We start from the raw sequence: 27,397 nt of genomic DNA on the forward strand, positions 1-27,397 counted from the left end.
CCAGCGAGAACCTAGAGTTACAGAATAACAGAACCACAAAACAGCTGAGGGTGGCTCAGTTGGGCCACCCAGAGCAGGATGCCCAGGACCACATGCAGGCACCATCTGATGATCTTCGAGGAGGAGACTCCACAACCTCTCTGGACAACCCGTGCCAAGGCTCTGTTACCCAAACAGCACACAAGTGCTTCCTGATGTTCAGAGGGAGTCTCCAGTGCTCCTTGTTGTGCCCACTGCCTCTTGTCCTTGTCCTGGTCAGCACTGAAAAGAGCCTGGCTCCGTCCCCATTGTATAATTATGTACTGGGCCTGCTCTTCTCTAGGCTGAAGAGTTACAGATTTCTAATCAGAAAGCATCCCTTCAAGCATCTTGGTGGCCCTTTGTTGGATTGTCTCCAGTACATCCAGGTCTCTCTTGTACTTTGGGGCCCAGAATATGACATAGTACTCCAGGTGCTGCTGGGGTTGCTTTTTTTTTTTTTTTTTTTTGGTGGGGGAGGGCACTGGGGTTAGAGCAGAAGTGCACAGCCCACCCACCCCACAGCCTGCATCCCCACAGGCAGGCCCTGCTCTCTGCTAATGAGAAGAATAAAAACAACACTGTGCCTGGCATTGCCTCACTGGAAGAATGCATCAGCCTCCAAAGAGGCAGCCAGAGGGGAGAGAGCTCTGTCACCTGCTGCAGCCGCACCAATGGGCCCTGGGGAGCACTGTGCACGTGGTAGGGACCTGGGGGGTCCCTGCAGACCCCTTGCAGCCACCACTGCTGTCTGGCAATGGCTTGGACACGACCTTGGAGGCCAAAGAGGTGCTCTCCTAGGCAGAATGGCTTCTAGCATGGCTGCTAAATCACCGCTGATGTGAAGTGACAGAAAAGCAGAAATCTTGCCAGAGGAAGAGCGCGGGGATTTGCATACCTATTGGTATGGAGGCTGCTGGGATGGGAACAGATGTAGGCACGGGCACAGCCAACCCATGACACATGAAGGGAATTAAAGGCACACCAGAGTGAAGGGAGGGAGGTTTAGAGACCAAGGCCCACAGCTCAGCTTGTTCAACCAACAAGCCACTAATTCTTTGTTAATCCCAAACATGTTGAGCTTTTACAAAGGCCATCCCTGTCTGGAGAGGTTTAATGAAATCCTAGACATTCAGAAAGTTGATGTCTAAAGCAGGATTTCTCTTGCTTTGCCAGGCAGGTGCACCTTACAGCACACTGCAGCAGAGCCTGATTTATCTTCTGAGGAGCTGCTACAAGCTCCTGCTCATGCCTCATCCTGCAGAACCTTCTCTTTCATAGCCAGGTGCAGGATTTTGAAGGGCTCTAAGAAAATAAATTGCCTTTAAGCAAATTTAAGTTGGCAACTTGGATTTCCATGACCCACAGCCTTGCCACAGGCATCAGGCTTCCAGACCAGAGCAGTGCAGGGAAAACAGCTGCAACTGTTCTGAATAGGCAGTTTGCAATGCATTGAGGCTATGACAAAACGGAAAGAGATAAATGCTTACCCTCCTAGCTCTCAGGCCCAGATCTCACTGGCACAATAGCAGAACTCAGGCTTTTCCAGTCTACAGACTGAAGCTGCCCTGACACCTAAAGTTATTGCCCATCTACAAGCTCCCTGGCACCTTTTCATCCCCAGACTTAAAAAGCAACAGCAGTCATTCACTGTGCATTCCCTGAGCAAACAGTCAGCATCACCAGCAGTACACTCAAGTGTACTGTCTGACTCAAGATAAGCTAGTGTCTTGTTGAGCCCATTTCCACACCAGGGCAGAAAGGCAGGGACACTGCTCCAGCCTCTGGGATATGCATCAGACCAGCACCTCCCTTCAGGCCTGGAAGACTTCCTTCTGTTTCTGGATCCCCTATATCAACACCTAAAGCTGAACAGAAGGGAGGTGCAACTCAAACCACCCAATCCAGGCACCTTGGAAGACAGCATAACAGCCTGACAAGTGAAACAAAACAAAGCCTAGGTCCTAGTCAAGCTTTTGGACAGCTCCCAGCCAAAACCACTGTCCAGCTCAGAGGTTGCAGCTGCACCCAGTTAATGTTCCACTGACACCCATGCCATGTGGCCAACATGCAGGCAGCGGAGCTGACAAATACCTGCACAGATATCCACGTGCACCCTGTGAGAGAGTTGGCAGACGTCCACACAGGGAGCAGTGACTGCTCCAGATTCACAGCTCCCAGGCACTTGCCTGGAGGCAAGCTCCCACCACTGAGCTCTCTGCAGGGTTCCCATTAACAGCAAATGGGCAGCAATACCCCCCACAGTGAATAATCACCTTCCTGGATTGCAGGAAAGTTATTTCCAACCACCACCGTGCAGCTGCCAGTGCACCCATCTCACAGTGCAGGACGTGCAGCCTGGGGCACCTAGACCCCAGGGCAGGGCAGCCACGCTGAGCACCAGGTGTGCAGGCAGCAGCCCTTGGGATCAAAATCATGCAGTAGGAGCATGGCAGCCACAGACCCAGGAGAGAGGGGGCTGCTGTAACATGCCGGAAGAGTAAGCAGAAGTTACATGTTGAAGGTAGGTGGTGTTGCAAGGTAATAAACTAACAGGATTTTGGGGGGAGTTTAGAGGAAAATAGGAGGTATTTTCTTTGTGAATATTTTCTCCCAAAACGAACACTGGGAAGATTTGGAAAAATTCAAGAACTTGATTACTGCAGCAATTCAACCAGACACACTTCAGTATAGTGCTAACTGCTTTCTAAAAAACAAACATGATTATTTTCCAAACCTTCCTCTAAAAACATTTTTTTTTCTTTATCACATTGCTATATTAGGCCACAATTCTGTTAAGTGCTATTTTTGAGCACTTAATAAAACACTCTTCTTGGTCTCCAAGCTGAGAGTAGAGATTCTCTCTGTTTTCAGGATTCTTCTTACTTGCCCTTTCAAGAACTCTGGGCTTTCCATCCCTCTGCGTGAGTATCGAGGTGCAGCGCAGCCCCACCACCATGCCATGGGATCAGCACAAACCATGGGAAATTCAGCCAGGGAAGGTGTCAAGCCTGGTCCCATGCAGGGAGTCCTGAGTGTGGCTACAGGTTAGGCAGCAACGGGCTGGCAATGGCCCTGCTGAGGGAAAGTAGCCTGCAACATGCCCTGGTAATGGGGACATCAGCCATAACCAAGGCTGTGCAAGCAGGAACACGGCCAGCAGAAAACATTTCTCCCCCTTTACTCAGCATTTAGACCCCATCTAGACTGGTTTGTTCCCCATGACACAGAAAAGACATTGATAAGGACAAGCAAGTTCAGCAAAGGGGGACCATGATGCTAACAGACTGGAGTAATTGCTTTGGAAGATGAAGGGAGCTGGACTTGCTCACTGGGCGAGGAGATGGCTCCCGAGGAACCTAACAGCAGCCTGCCAGCATCTACAAAGCCTTTAGGAAGATGAGGCCAGGCTTTTAACAGTCATACACGACGACCAGCAGAGTGAGCACAACAAGCATAAACTGCAGCAAGTAGGATTCATGCAGAAATGTAGGAAGAATCCTTCTCACCATGAGGACAGTGAAGCACTGGTCCAGGCTGCTCAGTGAGATGACACAGCTTTCCAAAGCCACGTTCACGCCAGAAGAAATCACAGCAGATTCAGGAACTCCCCATTTCTGATTGCTGCAGCTTGGCTACAGCCCAAGCAGTAAAAGGGGCCACTTCTAGCAAACACCAACCCTTCCTCAAATAAAGTCTCCCATTTCACAGCCACTATCTCTACTCCTTACTGCAAACCTAACAAACCAGCTCCATACTACATCCAGACCACCCTGTGCCAGAGCCCTGTTCCTCACATTCCTCCCAGGCCAAACCCACACACTCTCCCTGCAGTGCTCAGGGAAGTGTTGGCATTGTTGTCGCAACCACCGATGGAGGCAGATGCCTACCACACACTATGTTAATGCCCACTGGCCAACAGCTACCACAGTCTGATCATTTAATGACTCCCATTTCCAACAGTCAGCCTTGCACTACATACATCCAAATGCCAGTGGCTACAAATCCAACTTCTTCTAAACACCTACTACATCAAAACTTCCACAAGCACCAACTCACATCTTATTTGAAGAAACAAGGGGCTGAATAGCTGTCTTCCATAGACGAGTTCAATGCATTAATTACAGCATCCTCTGGTCTGAGTTAAGTCCCCTTCCTTTGCTAGGGGAGTAAGTAAGTACATAAGTAAGCTGAGACAGTCCTGTGACTACCAACCCTTCCTGGCCCTTCACCCAGAAGACTTCTTGTAGAAGACTGCTGCTGCTGCTCACTGAAAAACACCTGGGAGCCTGCTCAGGACCCTTGTAACCTACCTGGCTCCTCTGCAGCTCTCAGGCACCCTCCTGAGTGAACCTGGGTCTGCACCAGAGGTCACCACATGATGCATTGCCTGGCTTTCTCCCACACTACACACAGTTGCGGAACACATCTCTCTTTTGCTACAAACAATGACATCTTTTTTGCTGCTGGAAAACCAGATTAAGATTGCTCAAAATGGCAACTTTACAATTCCTCCTGTATCTTCATACTTTAAAATCTCTCAGGGTCCTTCAGCACTCTGATTTCCTGCTTTGTCCACCTGTTCCCTCCTATTACCTAAAATCTCTACTTTAGTCCACTCGTTCTCCTCCCCCTCTCTCCACCTGAAATATAACCATGTACATTGCCCAGCCACATGCCACAGACAGGAAACCACAGAATCTTCAAATGGCTTGTTTTGGAAGGGACCTTAAAGATCACCTAGTTCCAACACCCCTCCCATAGGCAGGGATGCCACCCTGGTTGCTCAGGGCCTCATCTAACCTGGCCTTGAACACCTCCAGAGATGGGGTATCCAGAACCTCTCTGGGCAACCTGTTCCAGTGCCTCACCACCCTCTGAGTGAAAAATTTCATTCTAACCTCTAATCTAAATCTCCCCTCTTTTAGTTTAAAACCATTCTCCCTTGTCCTGTCATTGTCTACCTGATTAAAGAGTACTCTTCTCATCCATCAGAGGGGGTACGCTCTCCTTGACCTTTCTTTTCTGAGCAATGACTTCTTTTCTGAGTAATGACTGCACAAAGACACACACACAACTGCTATTTTTCCAGCTGCCCCAACCCAGACATGTTTTTACAGAAGCATGTAAACAGAAGCTGTTTCCAGCAGTTTCCACTTCATTGTCCCAGACTTCACGTCTAAACAAATCAGTTTTCCCTTTGCAAAGACAGTTGTTGTAGTCCCCCACAGCAGGAGCCACTCACTACAGCAGCACCTGCCACACAATCCCCAGGTATGAAGCCAAACCACGGGTGACAACGAGGAGCTAGGCGATCAATCCCAGGGTCTCTGTCCACCCCCTTCTTCCTCCTCCTCCGTGAAGGTGGCTGGCCATGCCACACAACCCCACAGCCACAAGCACCAGCCAGACACAGGCTGCTCTTGGCATGCCTAGAAAGCACAAAGCCTCCCTAGCTCTGCAACATGCAGCAGTGCCAAAGTAATCCACAGTAACAGGATTTACGGCTTGCTCATCTCAGTCCTACTAAACTCATTTCAGCAAATAATGGATTATCTCCATCTGTCAGCACCAAAACAATGGAGATTTAGCAAGAGAAAGCTGAGATCTAGCTGCAAAGGATACGCTGCTGTGTTTGGATGTGATCTTCTGGAGGGCATTGCACCCCACCCCGGAGACTCTGTTTTCCTGTCTGCAGAGGCAGCACCCCCAGATGCCTGTAGTGTGGCAGCCCCAAGCAAGGGCACACTGCCAGGCACAGAGCCGTTCTTCTGGGTGACAGGACAGCTCGTACCACAGGGATGTACCTCTCATCTGGCTCCCCTGCCAGCTCTGAGCCTGACAGCTAAAAGCACAAGAAATAACAGCAATTTTCAAGCTACATCGAGTACAGAAGCGGGGGGGGAGGGAATCCAGGCTGCTATAAGCAGACAAGAGAAACTCAACCATGGGCCAGAGTCAAAGCAAACACCATTAGCAGGTCTGTCCTCTCTAGACCTACATGCTGCTCAGTACCCTAGGCACAAGCTGAAAGGGCAACTGCTGCTCCTGCAGGCCCCTGCAACGCACGCATGCAGGAACTGTGCCACTGTAGCATGTGCTCTCATGTCACCCAACATCTGCCTGTTCACACCAGTACTGCTCCCCAGCTCAACACCTGCCTGGATGCCAATGGAGTCCATCAGGGACAGGGGAGGACAGCTGTGTGGCCAGGTGCCACCGGCAGCCTCCCAGCCTGCTGAACCAGTGCCACAGCCCCAGCCTGGCCAACCTACTGAGGAAGATGACCTAACTTCTCTGGTGAACACTGCAAGAGGTGCAGCTGCAGCATCCCCCCTCATTTTTCTTCCCCTTCACTTCTTCTTCCCTATTTCCAGCCTCCTCAGGCCAAACATCAGGCCTGGGCTTGGACCACAGGGGAGCACAAACTGCCTCACCATGCATGCAGGACTACTTGCTCATCCTGCTGCGGCACCAAAGTACAGCTCAGCTCAAGGATCAGCAAGCACTAGAAAGCACAAGCTAAGCCAAAGAGGGGCAGAAGTGGAGTGGGGAGCAGGGGTTAATTGGGACACAAACAAGAGTAGTCAGTGGAGGGGCACCTGAACGTGTGACAGCCAGCAACACTGCAGCAGGGCCCAAGGGAGAGATGGCCCTGTCCCCTCTGACTCCCAGAGCTGCTGATCTGCTGGCTCTGCCCTGCGTCTTACTCACTCTGCCTCACAGTTCACCCTGTACTTGTAAGTAAAATTATTTCACACAGACAGAAGAGGAGCAATCTATGCCCAATCCAGCACTTGGATTACCTTAGCCACTCCATTTCATAAGAAGTCCAGCTCATGATCCTGCTGTCATGCAGGCAAGTCTGGGACCCAGCATGTCCTGCACAAACACAAGCAGAATAAAAAGCACAACAGCAAAACTACCAGAACAGTCCTGCAGGTTACCAGGTGGCACATTCCTGCCTGCAGCTGCCCAGCAGGTAAACACTCAGCACAGCACCAAGCCCTTCAGGAGGGTTCCTGAAGCCCCAGGGGACCTGGGCATTAAAGTAACATGTAGATTAAACCACTCAAGAAGTAACAAAACCAGGGGCAGCATTATTATACTGCCTACACTGCTACAAATTGCACAGAGCCAAAGAGACATGGGAGCTCTCCTTTGCCACCTCTGGCAGTAAAGGTGGGCTTCTGCTCCAAAACATACTTCCTACAAGGATGCTGACAAGCAGAAGTGCAGTGTAACAGGGCCCAAGGGTGCACAGCCCAAAGGAGGTAAGTTTTTTTAGCAGAAGCATTTTCACCAAAGCATCCCATCTTTACTGCAATCACCTTGTGACAATGAGAACACATCTTCCAGGAGGACCACTAACTGTCTGGTCTACATTAAGCCAAAAATAATTACAGAGCAGCAGATTCTTTTTGTTGTTGCCATGAATCAGACTACAGTTAATTGATATTTACTCTGCATTCACTCAGTGTTACAGATCATCCAGCATTGTTCAGGATGACAGAGCAGACAATAGGCACCAGTGATCACAAAGCCTAGGCATGCAAGGGAGCTTAAAGTAGCTGCATGGTAAAAAGGCAATCTTACCTGGACTAACGCATGGCACATCAAGGGGACACAAATAGAAAAGCTACATGGGAAAAGAAGAGTGAGGACCTGGAGACTGTCATGGAACAGCCAGCTACAGGAGCTCAGGGCAGCTGAGAAGTCTGATCCCAGACTGCGCAGACATTCAGGTAAAATGAGGGGAAAAGCTCCATTCCAGCAAACTGAGCTCCAGGGTACAAGAAAGACAGTCCTCCAGCAGAAGGAGGGAGACCAGGAAGGCAGTGATTGTGTAAAGCCCTTGTAAAATGAACAAACTGTTGCACAGACCTGACAGGATGAAGCAAGAAGGGCAAACAGCTACTTAAGCTAACTATATTTGTTCTTGTGATGACGTTGGTATTTAAATTGATCGTAAATAGACTCAGGCTGGAAATGAGAAGATGGATCCTGACCATTGAAGGTTAAATCCTAGAGTGGCCTTTCAACAAGAATTACTGGGACAAGAAACAAAACTAGTTCAAGATGGAGCGGGAGAAATGCAGAAATGCACAAAAGGACTATGAAAAGCATCTCTGTGCGAGACAGACAAGATGCAGTAACCCAGAGACAATACCTGAGCAAAGCCCTTTCCTTAGCAAATCCTGGGCATTCACAGGATGATAGAATGGTTGGCAGGGATGTCTGGATCCACCTGGTCCAACCCCTGCTCAAGCAGAGAAACCCTAAGCAGGGTGCCCAGGACCACATCTAGGCAGCTTTAGAAGATCACCAAGGAGGAGACTCTACAACCTCTCTGGGCAGCCTGTGAGAAGGCTCCAGCACCCTCACAGCAAGGAAGCGCTTCCTAATGTTCGGAGGGAACCTCCTGTGCTCCACTTTGTACACCAGTTTGTCACCTCCCTCAACCTGCTGGCAGCCCTTTGGCTAATACAGCCAAAGTGATACCATACCATCAGCCTTTGCCTAAGGGCACGCTGCTGGCTCATGGCCAGCTTGGTGCCCACCAGGACTCCCAGCGCCTTCTCTGCCAGGCTGCTTTCCAGCTGTGTGCCCCAGCCTCCCCTGGGGCCTCGGCTTGTTCCTCCCCGGGGACAGGACTCTGTGCTTCTCCTTGCTGAATTGCAGGCGGTTCCTGCCAGGTTATTACAGTAGTGCTTTAATAACCATGGACATCACAAGCACAGCTCTGCTCAGGACGTCCAAGACAAGGCAGAGCAAGGCCCTGGAGCCACTCTGCAGCAACCAGGTGACCAGAGTTGCATTTCCAGGAAGATTTTCTGCTTCAGAGGAAAGGAAGCTTCCTCTGAGCCACAGCAAAATCTTTTGGAACCACCCAAAACTCAAACCATATTTCTGAGAGCATTGTCCAAATGCATCAGTAGCTCCTGGCCTCCACTTCATAGCATGGAGAAATGCAGCTTCCCAGTGTCTCCAAGGGACCAGAAGACATATGCAGATGTCCTACCTAAAGAACAGCATGCTTAGAACAGGTGCCTGCAAGCAGCCCCCAGGGCCAGGTGCTGTGCAGGACTAGCAGGAGAGCAGCACAGTATCTGGTGGTACTTCCTGAGCACCCAACAGAGGGCTTGACTGAACCCTGTCCTACACTGATGCTTTTTAGAGATAGGATCGGTGAGATCAGCTGCAGGAACACGTCTCAGGGATCACTTTGTGCCACTCTGCCCAGCTCTTCCCCTACCAGACCAGCTGTGCTCCCATGTCCACATTGCTGTGGAGCTCCTGGACCAACTCCAGCTTGCAAAGGAGCACCCCCTCCCTGCCTTCAGTCACCTCTCAAGCTTCCCCATTTCACACCGGATTTGCTACTCTGGGCAGAACCATTGGCCCATCCCCTGCTGCATCAGCACCGAGCACACAGGGATTGTAGAGGGGACCACTCCTGCTCTCCCTGTGTGCAGAGCTACCTGATTTTCTCATTTCCAGTGAAGCAGTTCAGGCTTCATACTGTGTCCTGCAATTCACACAGGCCCAATTACCAGCGGAAGAGTCACTTTACCCACCCACCACTGCTCCGAAATACAGTAGCCTTCCCCTTTGCAGGCACTGGGACTGCAGCCTGACCTACCCCAGCACCAGGTTCTGCACCAGAGCTGCCTGGACAGGCAGCCCTGACAGCACAACCCAAAACAGACACGAAAGTCTGTGGACAGCAGCACCCTTCCACTGCCACTGATGCCAGGCTGACACGTCGTCCTGTGCAGCACTGAAGGGCCAAAGTCCTTTGCTATCCCAGCCCCGACGCTTGGAAAGCACACTCCCCCTTGACCAAGCTGTTGCCAGGAAATGCACAGCAAAAACCCCTGCAGCTGTGCAAAATATTGGAAATTATCTATAGAACATGAGAAATGAGATACGAAATACAGGAACTCATTCATCCCACAGGATGGATGTCAGGAGCAAACCTGCTGCCCTCCTGATAGCAGGGTCAGGATCCTGCTCCCCATAGCATCATCCCCGCCTTCCCCCTAACATACATGCTCAGAGGAGAAAGAGGAGCTGGGGACACAGGCAGGCAAGATGCTGAGAACCGGGGCAGCAGATGGCACCTCCTCTCACGCTGTCCCCAGCAGTGCCTGAGTCCTTTCCATACACAGCAAAGTCAGCACAGCAAAATCACAGAATCACAGAATCACAAATGATGCAGCTTCCAGCTCTGGCACCTCTCACCTGCTGCAGGAGGACGTGGCACATGAGCAGCAGACACCATGGCCCCATGTCCACTGCACTGAAAGCAAGAGAGGGTGCTACAGAGGAAGAGGACACCCCCTCCCCAGATGAGCAGGGTTCAGTTAAATGAGGACTTTGATGAGAGAGCAGCTCTGCTGCTGAGCCCTGCCCTGCTCCACGGAAGGGCTGCACCTGGCTCTCCACAGGCGAGCACTCTGCACAGGGCAGGGCGGGGGGGGGCCTCTTTCACATCAGCCAAAAGCATGTGCTAAAAGAGAGAAGAGTGAGTGCACACAGAAAATACCTCACCATAGTCCTGGCCAGTTTTGGCTTGGGCTCCCCACACCATGGTGGTTTGTCTTCCAGGAGCCTGCCCAGGCTCACCCCAAACCTGACAACTCCCACCAGCACCCTGCGGTGAAGAGCCCCACACACACAGAGCTTAACAGCATGTGGCTGAAGAATCCCTCTTCTGGAGGGGGGAACCTGTCAGCTACTGGCTATATTTGTGCCCCATCCTCTTCCCCAGTCCTGCACCAGTAGATGCTGTCCAATCCTCTGGGTCCCTTCATGTCCATCAGATCCACTCCACACCTCACCAACCCCACTGCAGGTTCAGGAGCTGAAGCTGCCTTTACCATGCCCCTTTATGTCACCAAGTACAAACACCACAGCCCTTCCCATGCCAAACACCATGCACCGCCAGGCCTGAGCAGGATGCAACCAGGGCAGGGGAGGAACCTGCAAGGTGGCAGAACAGGGGTGAGGGCAGCACAATGAGCAGCAGGAACACATCAATTTGCTTTCTGGGCACAGAATGTGCCCAGACATCCTTTGACAGGTCCCTTGTTCTGTGCCTTTTTTGCAGGTGCTCTGCCTCCACCTCCAAGGACTGATGAAGTCTGCAGTAGCTCTGATGTCCAGCCCCAGGGAAGCCAGGAAAAGCAGCAGCACAGAGGGCAGAGGAATGAAGACAGCTCTGAGGACAGGAGAACAAAACCAAGCTTTTCACAGAAATCCATGCCTTTTTTCCTCTCACACTTCTTTTCCCAAAGGAGCATCACACGAGCCTGAAGCCTCCAACCTGTTGTATAACACAGCACAACTGCAGCTCAGGGTCTTCAGGGAAACCTCCCCTCTGCCCAGGCTGAACCAGGCACCAGCAGGAACACATGCCCCAGAAAAATGACTGCACAGTGGAGGCAGAAGTTAAGGGGCCACAGAAAGCAGCACCAGGGGAGAGCAGCTCCAGCAAAAACCAACCACAGTCAGTAGCCTTCCTTCCTTCAGGCAATGCCCCAGCAGCATCTCCTCCACACAAAGCAGGCTTTCAGCTGTGACACGTTGCAAAAGCACCTGTTTGCAAAAAGCCGTGGTGAGCCCCAAGGTTATACTGACAGTGAAAGCACAGAGCCTGTTCGGAGAAATCTAGCCAGAGCCCAGACATCAAGACAATCCAGAATTGCCTTTTTAGCACTGGATAGCTTTGCTTCCTCATGTTGGACAGAGGTGAACAACTACAATTAATCTCCTTGACCACCTGGAACATCCCTCTGCCAGAAGTAGTTCTGTTAGAAATTAGAGGTCAAATAACTTGCATCTCCTTCAGCAGACAGAATCTGAACCAAGTCATGTGGGAACTGTACCCTGGTGTCTGAAGCTACCACCTCGAGTTCACACAGCTTAAATCTATAAAAACAGGGGGTAAATGTACATGCAACTGAACCTCCCCTTCTGTTCTTGCTGCAGATCAGTAATGGACCTGCTTCGAGGTTTGAAATATTTATCAGGTCTTCTGAAGTGTGCAGATCTGACAGGCTGAAAGACCTTCAGATTTGACGATTTATGTTCCCGGAGGTGATTCATTCACCAAACAGCATCTATTATATAACAAAGCACTTGAGGAGATCATGAGCATGGAAGCAAGGAGGAAAGCTGTGCACAGAGAAGATGAATGGCAGAGAAGTCCATCCTGACTGCTCCAGAAAAACATCATTTAATTCCTCTCAATTTGGTGGCTTACTGTTCAAAGCCACCTCTTCTGGGAACCAGCCCAGACAAAGGACCAAAGCAGCAACAGCCTGCTTCTTCAAGCACCAGGAGTAGCAACAGATGCAGCAGCCCACTGAGAAGGATTTTAGGAACAGATTTAGCAGAAATTTATTCAAATCAGGAGAACAGCCCCTCTCCAATGAGGAATACAGCCCCTTGGCCGCTCCAAGGGCCTCTCCAAGCACATCCCAAGCCTGGACATGAAGCTGCAGAACCACTGGCCATGCAGCGCAGAGCTGCTGAGCTGGGAGATGTTCCCCATCCCCCCACAACCACTCTGCCCTGGGCATAAGCATGCTGGAGCTGCAGGCGGGTGGGCTGCCACCTCACAGGAACGATGGCAAAGCGAGACAGATGCCCACCCACAGGGCACCAAAATAAGCACAGGCAGCAGTGGCACGTGGATCCAAGAACAGCCTGTGCAGCTAGAAGAGAGATCAGCGGGAGGGAAGAGATGAGCCCTACAGACACAAGGCTCGAGCCCAGAACCTCCAACCCAGCTCAGGGCAGGTGGGCACATCCCGGTCTCAGGCAGAGTCCTGGCCACCTGAGTCTTCTGCAACAGTAGAGCACATACAGTATAGCACTGAGGTCATGTTTGCCTAAGTATAGCTATTTAAGACACAAGTTCCACCTGTACCTTCTTGATGCACCACAGTATTACAGAAAACCGATTACTTAACAAGGTAGAAGTTCTCATTTGTTGCCCAAATTGCTTTTGGCATTATATACTGAATTTTCTGCAATGCCAAGGCATAATAATGCTGTACAGAGATCCTCCTGCAGCTTCCACTGAAGTTGTGACAGCCCAGAGGTCCAGCACTGCCTGCAGTTATTTGTAACTGATACAGAAGGGAATGCAGAACAAGCACTTTGTCTGGGCAGAGTAAGAAAGCAACACCCTGGATACAAAATTGTCATTTGCTATTTTCAGCCTCTATGCTGCCCTGTCCTTCAGGAAGTCTCCACCAGCCACTCTGAAACCTCACTTTCTCTCTCAAGGTCAGAAAGCCATCAGCAGTCCTTCCATCTCCCTTCCACATAGGCCCCATTCCTCCCTCATGTATTGGGTTTGTGTGGCAATGTTTTGGTAGTGGGGGAGCTGCTGGGGTGGCTTCTGTGAGAAGAGTCCAGAAGCTGCCCTGTGTCTAGCCAGCTCCAAAAGGGACCCACTGTCAGCCAAAGCTGAGCCAAAAAGCAAGGTTATGCCTCTGGGAGAGGCCAAGAGAGACAAGAGGATTTCTGCCTGTATCTATCTACTGCACAACCAGCAGCGCACAGAGCAGCCACACACAGGCCCAAGCCCTGCAGAGACACAAGCAGATCCCAGCTCACTCACTCTCATCAGGGTTAGGCGAAGCAAGAATGGCACTGTGCTTCCTCTTCACTTCCTCCACGTTCTCTGAGATTTTATCAATGAACCCTCGAATTTCTTCTACCTGTGGAGACAGAAAAGAACAAGACAGGTATCCTGTGAGAGGCCTGGACTTTTGGAAAGGGGCATGATTATTAAACCCTATCCAAAAACAACCATGGTATGGCTGAACCACAGCAAACATCCTCCTGGACAAATATTTTCCATCTGGATTCTTAAACTGTAGGACTGATGTGAAATCAGACAACTTTCCATATCACAGCAACCAGCTTTGCAGTCAGAGCAAGGTAATATAGACTGTGTTTCCCATATGCTTTGTCATACACTAAGAAACTTGTAGGGTATATCCAAATGAGCATCAGATCTATGAATTTCCAGACTCAGCATTTCCAGCATGGAGTGTGTTGTTCAAGTTACATAAGCCAGGATTCTTCCCAGCTCAGTCACCCAGCTTCAGGGGCTGAGAAGTCTGTTTTGAGCCTCACCCCAAATAGTAGGGAAGCCAAATGATACTGTGCCTCTCTGTACTGGCATTTTCCCTGCACTATAAGAAAACATGCCAGCATCATGGACACTGAGAACCTGTACTTGTGCCTTCTGCCTGCCAATCTGCACACACTCCAACTCCATCTTTTTCTTTGACTCATACCACCACTTTGCTCATCTTCATCCATCTGTATGTCATATTTTTCATTCCACACTCCATTGCCTGCACAGATACATTTTTACACCCCCTACACACATGTCATACTAAAGGTATGCTAAAAATCCACATGCATATCTTACAGCCACCCACATGCCAGAAAACAACCTCATGTTTGGTAATGAGAGGCACAAAATTACATCAATCCCATGCAGAAATTTTTACTCTGCAGAGGTGCTTTCTGGAGATATTTTAGAAACTGTTTGATTTCATGGCAGTCTAGAGGCATGCACACTGCAACAAGAAAGCCTCCTACAATGCAGCCTGTGTCCACAGGCTCCCACACTACCACTTGGTGGTTAATTGCCTCAGCTGCCCTGTTGGTTTCTACAGGAGCAGGTGGAGCAGCAAAGCAGCCCTTGGGTTAGGTACAACACAACAAAACAGCCTCAGGTCTGCATGGAAGCCTGGCTCCCACTAGTCACTGCTCTCAGTGTAAGCCCTGAGAACCCAGAGCCTGAGCACCACCTGAGAGGCATCAGCCAAGGCACAACACCCATACCCGCACTCAACTGCTACCTGCCTGCCATGGGAACCCATATCATTGACACACAGTCTGCTCCAGCATTTACAGGAAGTTTTGAACTGGTGTCAGAGCTGCACTGGAAAAACAAAACTCACCTGTTCAAAGAACTCATCCATGAAGCGGTCCCGGTCCACACTAACAGTGACTTCATCATCATCATCACTATCCTTCGCCTGCAACAAGATAGGAAGAAGTATCAACAAGTGCTTCCTGCAAATCTTGCAGATCCATTTCAGGAGATTATCTTGGGTGAATTTTCCTCTTCACCTTGCTCACTTGCTCCTGTGAGCTGGGACAAACACCAGTGAGAGAGGCACTACCACATCAGAGCACTGCAGGGAGACCAGAAGAGTAGATAACATCCAGCTCCAGCAAAAACAGTACAATGAAAAGTACCGCTGCAGCTGGCTGTCCCACCACTCGGCCTTCTGAGTCAAGCATGGAAGATTTATGATACCTACACATTTACAGCATACCTGAAGGGAGAACTTTATGTGCTCATTGAGCTATTCCCAGCTGTGCATGAGCACAATGGCTCCACAAACAGCAGTGATGAGAAAACACAACAGATGTTAGAATGTAGGAAAGAAGGGATGGAACAGAAAATACATCAGAACTAGTAAAACCACAGCAGACAAGTGACGGGGTGTCCTTGAGAGGGGTAGGAGCAGAATGTGTGTCACTGTCACCTCACATCCCAAGAAGGCAGAGAACACAAGCTTGCAGTGGGAAGAAAAATTAGTCTTGATGTCCTCTGTGTAAGGAGACACTTAAAAGATAACATGTAAAGCCAACAGATGACAGATGGAAATGGAAAATAATTGGGTAGAAAAGTTTCTTATTACTCTGTCTTCACTAGAGAGAAATAGCCAGTGGAAAGGATAAAATTTAAGATCATAGAATCATAGAATGGCCTGGGTTGAAAAGGACCTTAAAGATCATCTAGTTTCAACCCCCCTGCTCTGGGCAGGTTTGCCAACCACTAGAGCAGGCTGCCCAGAGTCGCATCCACCCTGGCCTTGAATGCCTCCAGGGATGGGGCATCCACAACCTCCCTGGGCAACCTGTTCCAGTACCTCACCACCCTCTAAGTGAAAAGCTTTCCTAATTTCCAACCTAAATCTCCCATCTTAGTTTAAAACCATTCCCCCTTGTCCTATCACTATCAACACATGTAAACAGGCATTCCCCCTCCTGTTTATATCCTCCCTTCAAAGGATGGAAGGCTGCAGCTGGAAGGCTGCAATGAGGTCTCCCCGGAGCCTTCTTTTCTCCAAGCTAAACAAACAATTTCCTCAACCTTTCTGCATAAGAGAGGTGCTCCAGCCCTCTGATCGTCTTAGTGGCCCTCCTCTGGACCCGTTCCAAGAGCTCCACATCCTTCTTATGCTGGGGGCCCCAGGTGGGGTCTCACAAGAGTAGACGGGGATAATCACCTCCCTCTCCCTGCTGGCCACCCCTTTTTTGATGCAGCCCAGGACACAGTTGTCCTTCCAGGCTGCAAGCGCACACTGCTGGCTCATGTCCAGCTTCTCATTCATCAGGACTCCCAAGTCCTTCTTTGCAGGGCTGCTCTTAAGTTCTTCTTCTTCCAGTCTATATAAATACCTGGGATTGCCCCAGCCCCAGTGCAACACCTCAAGTTGAACCACATTAGGTTATCATAGGCCCACTTCTCCAGCCTGTCCAGGTCCCTCTGGATGGCATCTTTTCCCTCTGTTGTATTGACTGCACCGTCAGCTTGGTGTCATATGCAAACTTGCTGAGGGTGCACTCGATTCATACAATCGTAGAATTCCACCGTCTGTGTCATTGATAAAGATGTTAAAGAGCACTGGACCCAAGACCGACCCTTGAGGGACATGACTTGTGACTGGCCTCCACCCAGACATAGAACTGTTGACCACAACAACCCTTTGGCTGCGACCAGCCAACCAATTCTTTATCCACCTAAAACAGAGGACTGTCTTTACTCATCTAATAATTGTCACACATTTTGTCAGCTGTTACCCAGGCACTCAACACTCTTTGGCCACTCCACATCTGCAGCGACCTAACCAATACAGTCAGTAGACTTTGAAGAATTCCTCTTACACTGAAGAATGTCAGATGAACTGCCTATTTTTTCCCCCTAAAATTATCTTTTCAACCTAGGATGACTGATTTGGGTGGATTCTTCTAGAGAAGGTCCCAGCTTTCATTCTTGCCACTGCTCATGGCACCTTTTGCTTTGGTAACCAGTTCATGAAAGGCATATTCACAAACATAAAGATCTGAGAGATACTGAGATCACATGAAAATCTCATCTTGACAAGTAAAAACAGGAATGTTGCTGCCCAAACCCAGTATTCACTCTGTGGGCATGAAGAGGTGTGTAGTGTCCCCCAGGGCTCAGTACTGGGGCCAGTTTTGTTTAATGTATTTATCAATGATCTGCACAAGGGGATTGCATTGGGTTTATGTGGCAAGGTTTTGATAGCAGAGGGGGTTGCAGGGATGGCCTCTGTTAGAAGACTCCAGAAGCTGTCCTGTGCCCAGCCAGCTCCAAAAGGGACCTGCTGATGGCCAGAGTTGAGCCAGTGAGCAAGGTTGTGCCTCTGTGAGAGCAGATTTAAGGAAGAGAAAAAGAAAAAGAAAAAAACAAAACTGCTGCACAACAGCAGCTGGGAGAGAGAGGAGTGAGAAACAGCCTTGCAGACCCCAAGGTCAGTGCAGCAGGAGGTGCTCCAGGCACGCAGCACAAGTTCCCCTGCGGCCCGTGGAGAGGCCCCTGGTGCAGCAGGCTGTCCCCCTGCACCCATGGGTCCCACGTGGAGCAGATCTCCACACTGCAGCCTGTGGAGGAGCCCCCAGTGGAGCAGGTGGATGTGGCCTGGAGGAGGCTGCAGCCCATGGAGAGCCCCCGCAGGAGCAGGCCCTGGGCCAGAGCTGCAGCCCATGGAGAGGAGCCCATGCAGGAGCAGGGGCCTGGGGCGAATTGCCACCCATGGGGTACCCGTGCTGGAGCAGTTTGGTCCTGGGGGATGGACCCTGTGGTACAGAGCTGTGTGGGAGCAGTTCTTGAAGAGCTGCTGCCTGTGGGCAGCCCCCACAGGCTCAGTTCAGGAAGGATGGTATCCTGTGGGAGGGCCCCCACAGGGAGCAGGGGCAGAGAGGGACCGTGAGGGGCGGCAGAGACAAAGCATCAAGGACTGACCTCAGCCCTCATTCTCCATTTCCCTGCACCACCCAGGGGAGGATGTAGAAGAGGGTGGATGGGGGGAAGATGTTCTTAGCTTGTTTTGAGTTTCTCACTGCTCTAATCTGTTAGTGATGGGTAATAGATTATATTAATCTCCCTGTGCTGAGTCTGTTTTGCCCATGATAATAATTGTTGAGTGATTTCCCAGTCTTTATCTCAACTCTTGAGCCCTTTACATCATATTTTCTCCCCCATTTGCTTTGAGAAGGGTGAGTGAGAGAGCAGTTGTGGTAGAGCTCAGCCGCCCGGCTGGGTAAAACCATCCCCAGGAGTCAAGTGCACCCTCAGTAAGCTTGCAGACAACACCAAGTTAGGCAGGAATGCTGACCTGCTCAAGTGTAGGAGGGGTCTGCAGAGACACCTGAATATGCTGGAATGATGGGCTGAAGCCAACAGTATGAGGTTCAATAAGGCCAAGTGCCAGGACCTGCACTTGAGTCACAACAACCCCACGCAACACTACAGGCTGGGGGAAGAGTGCATGGGAAAGCTGTCTGGTGGAAAGGGACCCGGGGTATTGGTTGATAGCCAGCTAAATATCAGCCAGCAGTGTGTTCAGGTGGCCAAGAAGGCCAACAGCCTCCTGACTTGTATCAGAAATTGTGTGGCCCCCAGGACTAGGGAAGTGACTGTCCGCCATACTTTTCTCTGGTGAGGCCACATCTCAAATACTGTGTTCAGTTTTGGGCCCCTCCCTAAAAGAAGGACTTTGAGATGCTGGATCATGTCCAAAGAATGGCAAGGAAGCTGGTGAAGGGTCTAGAGAACAAGTTTTATGAGAAGTAGCTGAGGGAACTGGGGTTATTTAGCCTAGGGAAAAGGAGGCTCGAGGAGACCTTATCACTCTCTACAGTTACCTCACAGCAGCTTGTAGCAAGGTAATGATTGGTCTCTTCTCCCAAGCAGCAAGTGATAGGACAAGAAGAAATGGCCTCAAGTTGCACCACGGGAGGTTTATGTTAGATATTAGGAAAAAATGTTCACCCAATAACTAAAAGCCAGTCACCCTTACCTCATTCCCTGGAAAGGTGATGAAACAGCTAATCCTGGAAACCATTTTCAGGCACATGAAGGAGAAGAAAATCATCAGGAGTAGTGAGCATGGATTCACAAGGGGGTAGTCATGCCTGACCAACCTGATAAGCTTCTATAACGAAATGACCAGCCTGACGTATGATGGAAGAGCAGTGGATATTGTCTATCTAGACTTTAGGAAGGCCCTTCACACTCATCCATTAGATCCTCAAGTATCTATGTTGATGTATGGGCTGGAAGGACAGACAATGAGGTGGGTTGAAAACTGGCTGAATGGCCAGGCACAAAAGGTAGTGATCAGTAGCACAAAGCCTAGCTGGTGGCCAATAACTACCAGTGTACTCCCAGGGGTCCATACTGGGTCCAGTCTTGTTTGACATCTTCATTAACAGTCTCAGTAATGGAGGACAGTGTACCCTCAGCAAATTTGCAGGTGACACTGAACTGGGAGGAGTGGCAGATACAACAGAGGACCATGCTGCCATCCAGAGGGACCTGGCCAGGCTGGAGAAACAGGTGACAGGAACCTCCTGCAGTTCAGCAAGGAGAAGCGCAGTCCTGCCCCTGGGTAGGAATAAGCCCAGGCCCCAGGACAGGCTGGGGCACACAGCTGGAAAATAGCCTGGCAGAGAAGGCCCTGGGGGTCCTGGTGGGCACCAAGCTGGCCATGAGCCAGCAGCGTGCCCTTGGGCAAAGAAGGCTGATGGTATCCTGGGCTGCATTAGCCAAAGTGCTGCCAACAGGTTGAGGGAGGTGATCCTTCCTCTCCACTCAATGTTGCACCTAGAGACCTGTATCCAGCTCTGAGTCCCCCAGGACAAGTGAGACATGGAACTACTGCAGAGAGTCCTGTGAAAGGCCACAAAGATAATTAAGGGACTGGAGCACCTGTGCTATAAGGAGAGACTGAGAGAGCTGGGACTGCTCAGCCTGGAGAAGAGCAGGCTCAGGGGGACCTCATCAATGTACATAAATATCTGAAGGGAGGGTGCAAAGAGGACAGAGCCAAGCTCCTTTCAGTGATGCCCAGTGTCAGGACAAGAGACAATGTGCACAAACTGGAACACAAGAGGTTCCCTCTGAGCATCAGGAAACACTTTATTCCATGAGTGATCAAGCACTGTCACAGGCTGCCCAGAGAAGTTGTGGAGTCTCCCTCCTTGAAGATCTTCAAAAACCACCTGGACATGGTCCTGTGCAACCTGCTCTGGGTGGCAGACCCAGGTTGGACCAAATGATTTCCCGAGGTTCCTTCCAGCCTCAACCAGCATGTGATTCCATTTCCTGAAGCCTGGAATTCAAGAGCTGTTCATCTGGACTTCTACACCTCCTTCCTGCAGCAGCCAGAGCTGGGCCCTCATGACCCAGGCTTGGCAGGCACAAGTTGCCTGCACAGTCAGCCTGGGACATGGTGAAAGCCACCAGAACAGGAATGGGTGAATCCATTTAGATTTTGATGGAGCTGGTCAAGATTAAGCTGAGGATGAGCACCTAGAGCTCACTCTTGCTCTGACTTGGACTCTTCCCTGTGCTGCTGCTTTGCTGTAAAAATACACCATTGTGCTAAAAGTATGGACCCAGAGAACAAGGTCTACAGCCTGCTGCCTGCACATGTTCTGGCTACCAGGCAAGCCTTTACCCATCTTAACTTGGTGAGAGCCCAGAAGCCCCCCACAAGGTAATGTCCTTTGCAACAAGCAGTATCCAGCTTCTTCCCTGAAGTTTTTCCACTTTCAAAATTCAATAGTTCGCTCTTGCATCAGGGAGTAGAGGTATATGCAAACCTCCTCCACTCCACACACACAGACATTGCTGTTCCAAGTGGTACTGTGCAAGTGGTCACAGCTCCCCATGGAGCCAGGTGCACCCAAGCCTACACAGCCAAAGAGCATGCCAAAAAGCATCAGGCCCTGCTCCATGTGATAGAAGACAACCCTGATAGCACCAAGGGGCACGTGGTGCCAAGCATGGAGCTGGGGCTCCCTGGGGACACACTCCCAGGGTTGCTACTGAGCTGAGGCCAGGGCCGGGGCCACACTTTCTGCTTCAGATTTGGCTGCCATACAGGACCTGTTTGGTTCCCACAATGGAGGGCAGCTGACCTCCTCCCGACCCATCAGCAGCACCACTTGTGCAAATTCCTCTGAATTCCTCACAGCAGTTGCCCAGAAAGCCCTATCACAGGATCAGCTTGCAGGAGAAGCTAGCCCAGCTCCCTTGGAGGTGAGGGAAGAAGGCTCCAGCAGCCAGAGCAGCAGTGCAGCATGGGGGCTGCATCCAGCAGCGACCATGAAGCCCTGGATCCAGAAGCAGGATTTGGGCATGGGCTCTATGAAACCCCAACGCCACTAAGCAGCCAGACCACAACCACCTACTCTGAGTACCTCTGAGCAGGATTGGCACCTGGCATCCTCTCCTCCCTCCATCCCTCTGCTATTGCTGATCCAACCTCGCCCCAAACCCTCATTAGTAAACTAAAGGGTACCACCCTCAAGCTTCCCAGCTCCATCACCGATTGTACTATTCATTAATTTGACGCTCCAAGCAAAGCCAGCACATCCCTTGCAGCTGTACGCCAAAGTCTGCAGACCTGCTGCAGCCCTGGGGAGTGGCCACCCTGAGACCTCAGCCTCAGCTAGCCCCTGCCTTGGCACTGCTTGAAAACCAAAAATGGAAAAATGCAAACAAAAAGATAAATACGTTTTTCCTTTTCAAATATCATCCATGCCCAGTGGCAGCCTCGCATGAGCCCTTCCACCTCCATGCACTGTGCAGTCACCTTCTCCCCAGAAGGTGACCGAGGAGGTTAAAAAGCATTATCTCTAAAAGCTACCAAAATCCTTTGGATCCACGTTTGCATTTTGGTTTACATGTGACTAGAAATACTGCTTGGTTTGTGCCATGCTTCATTTTCAGCATCGACTGTCTGACTTTAATTAAGACAGACTGCACTGCCAGCACAGCTGGCTGCTGGGGGAATCCAAAGCCCAACATACAGGCAGTGGCAGTCTCATACCCTTTACTCCTACACAGACCAAGGGTCAGTTTGTCAGAAGATCTCCATCTGGGCACACAAAAACGAGTGCGTTTTCTGCCTTCTTTGTGCTGGTGTTATCCTAAGCAGCACAAATGTCATAAGTTCCCATCTACACTCTCCCTAGGGATCTCAGAAATACAAAATGCAACCAGATCCAGGGGACACAAGCACCAAGTGGCAGAAAACACACCCCTGGTCAGGAAGCCGAGCCTCCAGTGTCAACACTGCCCCAGGCTCATGGCAGCCTCCTTCCCACCACGCTGCCCAGACTCTCCTGCCAGTAAGGTCATCTCTGTTGGCCACTGCAGCCAGTAGCAAGACAGTCTCAGCACAGAGGATTTCATCTATGGGGTTTCTTCCTCATTAACTCAGTGCAGTTGTTATGCTGATGGACAGTGTTTTGTGGAACTTTCTCACAGTAGGGTTGTTACTCCAGTTAACCTCCTGCACCATTCAGCCCCTTCCTTCCCCAGTCCTACCACTCCTTTTCTGTGTTCTTTCCAATTGGGCTGGGTCTTTCTACCTCCATGCCATAAAGCACACAGATGCTTTTTACCATGGGGCTGGCTCATCCCTGGACCTCCCAGTGCACAGCCTGCTGGCCCTCTGCACCATGACATGCCACCACCACAGTTAGTTGTCCTGACTGGAGATTTCCCTCGCAGCATGGGGGTCACATGCTGCAGCCCAGACTCAGTGTACAGCACCCAAAGGCTCTGCATACTGGGCAGCTTTGTCAGATGCCATGTGTCCTGTCCACGGCCTGTCCACTCCCAAGCATACCCAATGCACCCGCCATCCATCCAGAGCACCCACCCTTCCAGGGCCATCAGGACATGCATGTTGGGAAGCAGGAGCAAGCTTCTACAGTCCCACACAGGGAAATCCATCTCCATCACAGCTTCTTCTGAACCTTTCCACATTTTTTTTGTTTTCATTCCAAGAGTATCTTAATTCTCAGGAATTTTTAGCCCTTTACCGAAGCCTGTGAGGAAAGCATTCCCTATCACTAATTTTAAATGCAGACTTCCAATGTGACCACACAGGCTACAGGATACTAACAGAGGAGGAAACACTGAAGGTTAACATGCTTCCTGCCTAGATGCCCATTCCTCATTGCCACTAGCCTATCTCTTCCATATCTGGAATGGTCCTGGCTCATTGCACACAGGAGGCTATGTTCCTGCCTGTTCTCATCACACCCTGCTGATCACTGGATCCTGCCATTTGTTAGGCCAATAAATCCTGGACGAAAACAACACACAACCCAAAGAGAGGGCTTCTGGCAAAGCCACGCACAGCCTTGTTAAAGGCCCTTTTATTTTCAAATCACCTTCTCCCCTCCTGCACCACAGTGTTGATGCATAGGCAGCATGATGGTGGTTATCTAGGCCAGGTGCTGCCCTACTGTGCACATGGAAAGCAGCACAAAAGCCCGGCTGGGGGCCCTGCAAAGAGGAAATTACAAGGATGGAGCCTGATGGCAGGAAAGGCATGTGTCACTACTGTGAAGTCACTGCAGGCTGGATAAGGGCACCATCTGTTCAAACCACATCACTGGAAATACCCTCAGTGCTATGCCACGTCTAATACACGATGTCCAGCTGTTTCCCTGCCCCACTGCCTTCAGCCCAAAAGAGAACCAAAGAAACTTCCCCATAAGAAACATTACCAAAAGCTGCCACAAACAGACCCCTAGTGCAGGCATCCCGGATTCTCAAAGCCATGGTCAGTAATCTCGAAAGCTCTGGTCTAGGTCAATGCTACCTGCAGGCTGCACTCACCACCAGCAACAAACAATTCATTGCCTTAAAAAGTCCAGTCAAGCAAGGAACACATGTTCCCAAAGCCACACAAGTACTCTGTGCATGCTACTGCTGCTTCACCCTGCTGTAACAACCACCCACCCAACTCCGCGCCTGCCCTGCTCAGGACACATTTGCAGCACCCAGTGACAGAAGCCACCCTGCCTCTGAAAGCCACAAAAGCCTGGCTGCCAATGCACCTCTGCAGGGCAAAGTTGGTGCAGGCAGTACAGGGTTACTTCTGCAGACACCGCTTATCCCAACTGAGTGCTTCTCCTGACCTGGCTCCGTGCTGCAGGCAGGCAGCCAGCCCGTGATCACCTCAGCTCTGCAGTGGCTTACAGGGAGAGAGGAAGAGGAGCCATAATGAAGCACAGTGAGCCTAAGTGTCTTTCAGGGAGGGCAGCTCTAAAATCAGTTGACAGAAGATGATGAGCCCAAGTGAATTAACATAGTTAGCCAGGTAGCAGGCCACGCTTAGCACTGTGACCCTGAAGCCCCACAGCATCTATGTGACAAGGCCAACGGCACTGCCTGCCTTTGCACATGGAAACCAGTGAGTAAGGCTGATCCCTTCACTACACAGGCTCAGTGAGTGTGCTCTGAAGCACAAGCATCTGCTCCAAGAGGCTGAATGATTTCCCTTCACACCCATACCAGCTTCAGACAGCTAAATACTGGCCTGGGAAGACTGAAACCCAAGGGGGGGCAGAGCCAACACCAAAACCCTCACAGCAGAGCAGGGGATGGGAAGGGTGTCCAGAGCCCTGGCTCTGTGGGTTTTGTAATAGGCACACTGCTAATAAATTCATTATCAAGTGGATTACATCCCTCTGATTCAAACAAGCCTCATTCCTTCAGCAGATGCTTTCTGAAAAATGGCAGAGAACCACAAAGCAACTGGAAAGACTCAAAGACTGCTCTCCCCTGAAAATTAAGAGGCCCAGGCAACAGGCAGGGAGAGCTGTGACATGACAGCAATGAGGTCTCTTATCTCTGCAAGAGGCACATGCAAGTTTTTTCTCCTGCTCTACTCTGCTAGCATTACAGATCAATTTGCCTGCACCTGGATGTATAGGTGGAGCTGGCAGTAGAGCTTCACAAGGGCAGTGGCTTGGCTACCTACCGCTGGCTACCTCTGTGCCCTGAGGGACAGTGCCAAGCCCCATCATCTGATGAGCCCCATCAGCAGCACCCCCAGCCTGCAAGCCAAACTCTTCCTAGGAAATGCCTGTACCAGGCAGCACACGGGAGGCAGCCAGCCCCTTCCCTGCCTCCTGCTACCACATGTCATGCATGACAGTGGGGTCCCATGTCATGTGCTACCTCATGTCCACCAAAGGTAATGCAAGCTTCACAAAGGCACAAAGGAAGGAAAAAAAATGCCACAACAACTGCTGCCTCCTTTTACAGAATCACAGAATGCACGGGGTTTGAAGGGACCTCTGAAGATCATCTGGTCCAAATGCCTGCCGAGCAGGATCACCTAAAGCACCTTGCACAGGATAGCATCCAGGTGGGTTTTGATTATCTCCAGAGGAGGAGACACCACAACCTCACTGGGCAACCTGTTGTAGTGCTCTGTCACCCTCCCAGTAAAGATGTGCCCCCTCATTTGGAGTCAGAACCTCCTGTGCTTCAGTTTGTGCCCATTGTCTCTCGTCCTGTCACTGGGAACAACTGAGAAGAGACTAAAATCATCTTCTTGACACCCTCCCCTCAGATATTTATACACATTAATGAGGTCTCCCTCGGTCTTCTCGCATAGTACATCTGTGCTAAATGCACAAAGCTCTGCTGTCAGCAGGGCTCAACATCAGGGGTGCCGTGGGGCCGTGAGACCAGGGCTGGCGTGTGTGTGCAGGGCTTCTAGAGTCACGTGGTGTGCCATCCCCCAGGGAGCCAATGGGTCTACTAGGGTGTGAGGCTTTGCGATCTCTGGGGTGCAAGACAGGTCCAAATGGTAAAATGAATGTGAGGAGAGCAGGAGGAGGTGAGGGATAGCAAGCATCAGGCCATGAAGGTGGTGTTTGGGAATTCCTGGTCCCTGAGTGCTCCATTTCTTGCTGAGTGTGGCTTGCTTCCCCCCTGTTGAAGTAGAGAGATGGCTGCGCAAACCTGGTTGGGTGGGGGTCCCTGTCTCTGGACAAATGCCATGTACTCGGCACTGTGCGCAGTTAAGAAATGTGTGTCTAGGTGATTTCAGGAGGACAGGACTCAGCTTTCAGCTTTTCATGCAGACAATTAGGTTTTCTAATATTTATAGATCTTTGATGACCATGTTAGTTGTTATTCTCTAACAGGGCTGGGAAGGACCATTTGTCGGTCGACAGATCCTTTCCTTGTTTCCTACCAGAAGGTGCTTGCCTGATGTCTTATTATGCAGTGGCCTGAGAAAGTGGTCCTTGAGATGTTGAAATGGATGCTGCTCAAAGAGCATGTTCAGGTGCTGAGTGGGGAGAGGTTGACAAGGAGACTGCGCTTGTGGGATGTTGTCCAGGCTTGTCAGGTTTCCATGCCAGCAGAAGCTTCACCAGTGTGACAAAGACCTTCTTTGGAGCAGCATCAGGAGAGAAGAGCAGCCTGTGTCTGGCTGAACCCTCACCCCGGAGGCAGAGATATGGACCTCATGTACATGGCATTTACCTGCTGGTGGGACTGTGTGTCTGTTTGGAATTGGGTACACATGCAGGGGTTTGTAGGGCCAAAGCCTCAGTGGTTGCTTGTAGCCTACAGCAGTACATGAAGTGAGTGTAAAATTTCTGGTGATCTTCTGATTGAGTCTGAAGACCCTCCTTCCTCAAGTGACATTCATTGAGAACAACCCCGTGGGAGGTAGAAGAGTTGCTCTTTAATGTCTAGTGTTCATTTCCCATCATGCTGCGTTTCAGAGCCGAGGCATGTCCCAAACTGTGGCAGTCACTTTCCTGGCGCTGGCTGGCGGTGGAGGCAGTGCAGCCCTCATGCCCAGCCTGCTGGCAGTGGCAGCAGTGGGACTTTGTGTGGCTGGGAATAGCACATCTCTGTGGGCTTCTTCCATGTCAGTGGGAGAGATGTGGGGATGTGGCCCGCTTGTACACGTTTCTGTTCCATAAAACTGGGTTTGCCTTTCTCAGGAGGTGTCCATGCATTTGTATGATAGCATCCTTCCCACAACAGGATGGAAGCACCTCATTCCTGTCAATGTTGCGTCCCTATTTCATGTGGCCTCCTGTGTGTGGAAGCTGTGGGGAGGAGTACGTTAAAATAAAAGCAGAAAGCAAGGCCAGCCTCAGGTCTGGCTCTGCAGATCCACACTGTTTTCTTCTGCAGCAGCTAGAATCTGCATCTCAGCCCCCTTGTATGCTTTGACTTGCAACT

The 27,397-nt window shown here is 50.6% G+C and overlaps 1 protein-coding gene across 3 annotated transcripts in view; it reads right to left on the reverse strand.

The window, feature by feature from the left end:
- STX1A (syntaxin 1A) overlaps positions 1–27,397 on the reverse strand; it is a 109,858-nt gene that overhangs the window by 69,422 nt on the left and 13,039 nt on the right. For all 3 annotated transcript variants that reach the window (XM_084492723.1, XM_084492722.1, XM_084492724.1), the window contains exons 2-3: positions 15,015–15,092; positions 13,655–13,754 (exon numbers count right to left, since the gene is read on the reverse strand). In XM_084492723.1, the coding sequence (XP_084348849.1) occupies positions 13,655–13,754; positions 15,015–15,092 (178 nt within the window). The remainder of the gene's footprint in view (positions 1–13,654; positions 13,755–15,014; positions 15,093–27,397) is intronic.

This window comes from Aythya ferina (assembly GCF_964211825.1).
Source record: "Aythya ferina genome assembly, chromosome: 19".
Taxonomy (NCBI): domain Eukaryota; kingdom Metazoa; phylum Chordata; class Aves; order Anseriformes; family Anatidae; genus Aythya; species Aythya ferina.